The following is an 8,227-nucleotide window of genomic DNA, read 5'->3' on the forward strand; positions in this document are numbered from 1 at the left end:
TAATTTTTTTTTAAAAAAGAAGTGCCCTTGCGGGTTCTAGCACTTTTTATTGTTTTTAGAGGCCAAACTTGTAAGAGCAGAACAGAAAAACATGATATTTTTAAAAGTCCAAAGGCAAGAGAGAAAACGCTCTTATGAGTAAGCCAAAAACTGTGTTTGTGTTAATATTCCCTGATGACAGTACAGCTTTCATTAAACTAACTTTTCTTTAACAAGCAACCTATTACTCACCTCAACAAGCCGCTCTTTCTGTTCAGAGAGTTTGCAGGCATATTCAGCCAAACCTTCTAAATTTCCTTCTACTCCAGTAAGTTTTAATGCTTTTAGAACCACATGATCAGCATGGTATTTTAACAGATCTGCTGCCAGCTGAGCTGCTGTACTATGAAGCTGCAGATGTGGGGGGTGAAACAAAGACAACAAACAACAAGGTTTTGTGATGAAAAACTCACGAGTACTTTAAAAACTAAAGAGCAGCAACCTCAGATCACGCCCACCTGATCTGCTGAGGGGGAAAGGGTAAAGTTTCCTGTGGTAACAGTAGAACTGCAAAGCCCCGGGAGCTTGCAACTTCTCCCAAGGGCAGGAAGGAGAACTGACATCTTTGAGTCCCCTGGCGTTGGCAGTAATCCTGTTTGCAGATGAACTGGTCACCCTGGCAGAGTAGCCTGGACCTCTTTTCATCCTATTATCAACCAGCTCTTTCCCACATGGCTTCTCTCTTACCTCAACTGCTTCTGCTGCTCTTAGTGAAAACAGAACACTATGAAGAGACTGGCATTCTGTATACTAAGAGGACAATCAAATGGCAGTTCATGATCATCAATGTGTTTCTAAACAGACATTTGGGAAAGCATCATTGTGAGATACAGTCAGACATGTATTCAACAAATTTTATTGAATACCTACGCCAGGAAAGGCACTAGCCTAAAGGCTGGACATACATGAAAAGTAAGACGCAACATCTTCCTTCAGGGAGCTTACAGTTCATCTATATTGCCATCCAGAACTTTATGCTTTAACTCCTAGGTCACAGGAGAAATGAGGGATAAAATAATAATGAAAACCTCAAGGCTTTATTTAACATTAGGTGGGATGGATTTTAAACATGGTTCACTCTCACTGAATATCTCTGTACAATCAACTCCAAAATATTTTCTTCTCCTTGTCTTAAAAAAAAAAAAAAAGTTATGACAGGTTATTTTGGGCTCACTAGAAAGAGATCATTTTTAATATGATTTTTAATTAAGCCTATTTGTACAAAGTGATTCTTTTTTTCCTGGAAGTAATCCAATGTCAATTCAGTTTACAGGACTCTGTACAAAATTAACAATAGGGTAGTCCGCACTCATGAACTCAAGTGAGAATAATTACAGTCAGAAACAAAGACATTAAAATGCATTTTCCTTTGGAAATTAAACAACGTAAGAATTCAAAAGATTTTGTTTAACCATCAGGGCCCTAGAAAATAACTAATGCCAACCCTTTATCTTACAGACTATGAAACAGGTCCCTAAAGACTGAGTGACTTGTTCAAGGTCACGTAAATCTTATAAATGATTCTAGAGACAACTTACAAACCCCAAGGGAAGAAGGGTGAATAAACATGAAGTTCCTGCTCTATGCAAGGTACTGAAAGCAGATATTGTACACATTTATAGACATTATCTCCCTAATCTTTATACCCATTTCAGAGGTAAGGAAAATGAAGTTTATAGAACGCCACTCAATCTATCACCAAAAAATTTTACGTTCTACTGATAGTCAGTCTTAACAATAGTTTAGTTGAATAGGCTGGAAAAAAATGAGTAGGCTTGTTTTAAACCATAGAAAACCATATCCTTCTATGTTTAATAGGATGTTAAAATGAAGGTTTCAACAGAGGTCAATGAAACATCACCATATAATTTATATATGTAACTCCCCCAAACCAGCTCCCTTCTTTTGAGCCCTTGACTCTCTTAAAAATATATAAAATTAGAGCTAAGTGAGAAGGAACAATTTTGGAAGGAAGATCTGTTTGGAGCACTGGCTCCCTCACTGTGAGCTTCCCTCTAGGCACACACATAGCAGAGGAACAAGTGGGCAGGAGGTTACAAAGTAAAGGGGTGGTCGGGGGAGGCACCAGCAGAGCCTCTGAAGAGCACACTCGGGGCTTAATGACAGACAAAGTCAGCTTTAAACACCTTCTGAGCCCAGTGCATCTCATAAGGGCACTGGTCACTAAGAACTTTCTACCTCTCTACTTCCTCTCTTCTCTTCCTGTGCCAGAGCCTGGCAAAGATCTGGAACAGAAGCTAGATAATAGAGGATGAAGGGCCTGAAAGAGACAAGAGACCACACCTCCCCCAAAAGCCCTAGGGGTGTAGGACAGAGGAGTGGGGAACAGAGGGGAAGTCATACAACTGAACGAACCAAAATACTGATGAATATATTGGAATGGACATTCTCATTTTTAACTGAGATTGTGTCTTATGACCTAAAGCAGGGATTGGTGAACATTTTCTGTAGAGGGCCAGAGAGTAAGTAATTAGATTTTTCAGGCCACCCAGTCACAACTGCCCAAATCAAATAGGCAGAACTATGTCCCCCAAACTTCATTTATAAAAACAGCCTGGCTGTAGTTCACAAAGCCCTGACTTAAGGTGACCTTCAGTTACCTAAAAGTAACCACTAAACGATTAAGTTTTCATTCAGGGAACAGGGAAATCGTAATCAAAAGAATATTTTTAAAAATCAACTTCATTAAGGTACCGTTTACATATAACAAAATGTACCAAGGGTACACTTTGATGAGTTTTGATATTTACACCCAAGTAACTATCACCATAATCAATATTTATGACATTTCCATTACCCCCAAAAGTTCTCCCAAGCCCCCAAGTAAATATTCCCCCTACATATGACCTCAGGTAGTCACTGATCTGGTTTCTGTCACTGTAAATGGATTTGGCCTTTTAAAAAATTTTTTCTAAATAGAATCTCACACACACACACAACCTTTGTGTGTGACTTCTTTCACTCAGCGTTGCATTTAAGCAATCCATCCACATTCTTACTCGTATCAATAGTGTTCCTTTTCATTGCTGAATAGTATTTGGCATAGTTACATGGTCGTACCAAAATTCATTTATAAATTTCCTTGTTGATGGAAATTTAGATTGTTTCCAGTTTGGGGCTGTTATAAACATTTGTGTACAATTTTTGAGGATGATGGCCCCAATAAAACAATCACTTCAAAATAACTAGGGCAAAGGAAAACCTTTAAATAACATTCTCTGGGCACAGGAACATCCTAATTCTAAGACCCGTTGTACATGTTGTACAACATGACAACTTGCAAAGAATTAAAAGAGGCTGGGCTTCCAACTATACTTACCTCTTTCTTAAGTTCATTGAGATTGTGACTGATTTTCAATATAGTGAGTTCCAGTTCTTCAGCGATGCTTTTTGTTTTCCTGCTTTGCTAAAAAAATTTAAAAGTACATGTGAAGAGTTATCTTTTTCATCTAGCAATTCCAATTGTACTCTAACTACAAATAACAATAAAATTTTAATACCATTCTGTGAACTATATGAAAAGTATATTTTAAAAATTCACCTGTTTATGTTAAAGTGGCAAGGAGAATATTTAGTTACATTTTTCAACTCTAACTTTTAAATACTGGAATTTTTAAAATCTAATTTTCTTTAATAAATTTATCATGGCTAAAACTAATCTGTTTTATCTTCTGCCTGGAATGCTCATCTCTTCATTCTTAACCTAATCAAAAATTAAAACCCTATTCAACCTTCAAATCCTTACAGAAATTTCTGTTTCTTAGAAAGGCCTTCTTTGATCACACAATCCTGACTAGACTCTCTTCTTACCCTCTCTAACCTTTTCTCAAAGTAATCATCTTAATTTGCAATTACATATGTAGTTTTTATTTTATTTTTTTGTTTAAAGTTTATTTTGCTCACTAGGCTTTGATAAGCTCTGTGAAGGCTGGGATCACACGTATTTTGTTCACCAATGAGTGCATTATACCTGGCACAGCAAATGCAAGGTAGCAGGTATTCAATTCTTTGAATGAATAAATTCCAGCTAAATGTCAATCTCTTCATGAAGCTTCTAGATTCCTCTTGCTCCTTCAAACGCTCTCCACATATGATCTGTCCCTTCTCTTGGGACACTTACAAAGTTTTTTAGACTTGTCTCATACCTTCTCACATTTTTCTACACTGCAAAATTCTTGCAAACATTTTATTTAATTCATCTTTAGATTTCTGATGCCTGGCATATAAAAGGCACTGAGCAATAACTGCTAAAAAGGGTAAATGAATGAACAACAGAATCAGAGATCCAAGTGCTGTGAAACATGTGAAAGGTGATACCTGCACATTTAAGTACTGATAGAACTGGATTCCCAATGCAAAGAGTGTTTCCTCACAGAAACTCTTTATATTGCATGTTGGGCTTAAAATTTAACTCTGAAGCAATCTCCACTTCAGATTAGATACCACATAGATAATTCAAGTCAAGCTGAACACAAAATACTGCTTTTATTCCTGACATCATTTTACCCGATGCCAAGAAATTCTGAGGGAAATCACTGACTTATCCCAGTCTTCATTCATAAACCCATCTCTTCACAAGGAGGCAGACTGCTGGGTCCTCAGGCACCTTCACCCTTCATCTTTGGCCTGAGCTTATGTCCATGACTTCCAGATTTGTATGCTGTAAATCATGGTAAATGCATTCTTGACATAGCCTAGGTCTAAGCAACAAACAAATGGTGCCAGAGACATGAGTCAGGGCTCTATCCTTCAAATCTGTGATCCACCCTCTGTCAGAGACTGGATGCATACTGCCTTATGTTGTACCACTGCTGCCAGTCCTGGCCACTGTTGCCCACATAACTTCCATGTTGAAGCACATCAGCAGCCTATTCAAGGCTTTTTAAGTGGCTGCCCACCAATCTGAGACCAGGAATCTGTGCCAGGGTGAAAAATCTTTCACCTGCCAGCTGGATCTACCCTTGCATCTGAACCTCCATGAGTTTTCCAAATCCTTGGGTCTGTAAATCAGGTGTCCTCAGAATTAAGAACTGTGCACATCTGAAAGAACCCAGCAGTAAGACTCAGGACCCAAGAATCTCTAGGTAGGGGTTCTACCACTCTGATCTTTACTCTGAAGAAGCACTTTGGGAGGGATTTTCCAGAGGTGATTTTGGTGGACGAGAGGGGACAACAGGGTGAACTAGTGAGGGTGACTCAGAATCCAACTGGTCAGGGTGAAAAACAACAGGCCGAGAGATGTCAAGTAGCGTGAATGTTGGATGGTCAAGCAGGAGGCAGAAAAGGGATGCGATACCCTTGTCCCATTCTGGACCACATTCACACTCCTGATGATTCGGTACCCGCATAACTCTCAGAACTTTAGGGCAAAGCAGTCACAGAGGATTTACTTTGATGAAATAAAGTTCTTACAGCTTGAATCCACACAGAAACTAACTGCTGCAATTCCATCCTCGCCTGAGCTGACAGTTCCAGGATGCGTTCTCTGTGCTCATGGCTGGTGTAGGCACAATCAGTGAAGTCCTCCATGCGCTCCAAGAGAGCTTCCAACATCGCTGAGAGAGTCTCTTTTGACTGAAAACAAAGATTCTCCCGAAGAGTTTCAATATTCATCTGAGAACAAAAAGGATATACATCCACAGGAGTCAACATTCCCACCTAACCAGATGTGCTGTACTCTCCTCCCAGGGCCCAAGAAGAAGCTTGCAATTTCTTTCCCTGTCTGAAAGCTCAGGAGAAATACAACCTCCAACAAACCTCCAACAGAAGTTTGTGAACAAACTTTACTGTCCACAAACTCAGGGGGCCCACGTTGCTCAAGAGCCAACAGTAGCTGGGCAGAGCTTCATTCCGACAGCTGTCAACAAAACACTTCTATACGGTCAGTGAAAGAACGTGATCATGTAGCAACTGGTAGGAAAATGAACCTACCTCCAGATAAAGGATTTGTTATCTGAGAAAATGCCAAGGCAAAGTCCTGGAAGATGTTACAGCCAAAAACGACTATGTGTTGAGCCCAGGGGGAAGGGTGTGGAGGGTGTGGGGTACAGTAAGAGCTGGGAAAGGCGTCAATTTTCCCTTCATTAATTCAGTGAAACTGGTCTCCCTACATTTTGTTTCATGTCCCCATCAGACCTCCCTGATCAAAACATTCTCTACCAGGGGGCCTGGATAATCTTCCTAAAATGTATACCTTCAGATATTGCCCCCTCCCTCTAATTGGTTCCCCACCACCAATAAAACCAAGCCCAGACTTGTACCGCCTAGCACAAACCCTTCCAGGGTCTTGTCTTTATGTCTTTCCAACAGTCCCTCTCACCTTTCTGAGTTTCTAAACCTCCTTTCACTCCAGCCATCCTGTGCTTAGAGTTCCCTGAATGTGTGATGAACACATGCCCATTAGGGCAACCTTCTCTCTCTCAGCTGTCTGAGATGTGCCATGCCACTTCAGCCTTAGCCCTTCAACCTCTAGCCCCTGAAATATCCCATAGCAACAACCTGGGCTAAGAGGCACTAAGTGGTGACGATCACGACTGTGGGCAAAATTCTTGTGCAGATAAAGATAACATAAAATCGCTTCATACTTCAAGGTCTTTTCACAACAATTATTTCAAATTGATCCTTATTATAAGACCCATTTTTAACAGGACCCATGCAAATACCAAGATTTGGAAAGGTCAAGAGGCTACCGGGAAGTATAGCTTCCCCTTCTCTCGGCCCAAGTTATCTCCAGTAATCACTCTGTCCTATGGAGACAGGATTGGTTTTTTTAAGCCAGGAAAGAACACAGATAAAACTGAAGTATGGAACTGACAAGGAGAACCTGAGAATTTGAGGATTTAAAGATAACTACAACATAAAAATCAGCCCACAAACCATTTAAGGTTTTTTATTTTCCCTTTAAAGAGAATCATATACGGCTTTTAAAACAGTAACTCAGTAGCATTTTTATGAAAGCCATTCATTTGCAGGTTTTCATAAGATCTGTCCATATATTCAAAGTAATGAATACATCCAGTTTCCCTCTACAGATGCAAAGAAGATCACCACCAACAGAGAGAGTGTATTCAAAACAGCTCTCTGTGCAGAATGCCTGCTGGTGAAAGGTCAACAGCAGCCACAGGTACCACACTGGTCTAGTTAACCCGGAACCAGAAATGTAGTGCCCGGCGGCCAGAGACCTGGCTTTACATTGACTGGTTTCCCTAATGGTCCTTTGACCTCTCTCCTTTCGGCCTTAACAAAAACAAGGGATTAGAAAAATAAGCCCTAAGATTCCTTTCAGTAATAAAGACTCTGAAAGAATGGCTGGTCCCTGGAGCTTCCTTCCTCTCAGGAAGAGACACGGGGTAAGACGGACAGCATGTAAACAAAGCCAGAGGTGTAAACCCAAAGGTCATGGACTCTGGGATCGGAGTCCTGGTTCTAAACAAGGGTTCTATCACATATTAGCTTTCCTCCTCAAAAACATGGGTACAATAATATTCACCTAAAAGGGAAGTTTAGAGAACAAATGAGAAAATATTGAGAACAAGTGTTCCATTTTTCTCTTTCACCCCATGTCCGACCGTTACACAATTAAAAGTCAAAGTGCAGGATTTCCCTGGTGATCCAGAGGTTAAGACTCTGCTTCCAATGGGATACAGTTTTGATTCCTGGTCAGGGAACTAATATTCCACGTGTTGTGTGGCTCAGCCAAAAAAAAAAAGTCCAAGTGCCAGTAAAATGGAAAGAATACCATTCCTGCTGCAGTTCTGGCTGCTGGAGACGTAGGTAACCCTTAGCGTATTAGAGAGCTTCTCAGGGTCCAAGTTTTCCCATCCATTAAATAACACAGGCCTATTAGACACACTAGTAAAGTAATGCTCAAAATTCTCCAAGCCAGGCTTTAGCAATATGTGAACCGTGAACTTCCTGATGTTCAAGCTGGTTTTACAAAAGGCAGAGGAACCAGAGATCAAATTGCCAACATCCACTGGATCATCGAAAAAGCAAGAGAGTTCCAGAAAAACATCTATTTCTGCTTTATTGACTATGCTAAAACCTTTGACTGTGTGGATCACAATAAACTGTGGAAAATTCTGAAAGAGATGGGAATACCAGACCACTGACCTGCCTCTTGAGAAATTTGTATGCAGGTCAGGAAGCAACAGTTAGAACTGGACAT

At 40.3% G+C, this 8,227-nt stretch overlaps 1 protein-coding gene across 1 annotated transcript in view; it reads right to left on the minus strand.

The window, feature by feature from the left end:
- The window catches only part of CTNNAL1 (catenin (cadherin-associated protein), alpha-like 1), a 55,865-nt gene that overhangs the window by 24,164 nt on the left and 23,474 nt on the right, over positions 1–8,227 (minus strand). The window contains exons 9-11 of the mRNA XM_010843620.1: positions 5,473–5,673; positions 3,380–3,466; positions 232–390 (exon numbers count right to left, since the gene is read on the minus strand). Of these exons, the coding sequence (XP_010841922.1) occupies positions 232–390; positions 3,380–3,466; positions 5,473–5,673 (447 nt within the window). The remainder of the gene's footprint in view (positions 1–231; positions 391–3,379; positions 3,467–5,472; positions 5,674–8,227) is intronic.

This window comes from Bison bison, unplaced genomic scaffold (genome assembly GCF_000754665.1).
Source record: "Bison bison bison isolate TAMUID 2011002044 unplaced genomic scaffold, Bison_UMD1.0 scf7180017864183, whole genome shotgun sequence".
Taxonomy (NCBI): Eukaryota; Metazoa; Chordata; class Mammalia; order Artiodactyla; family Bovidae; genus Bison; species Bison bison.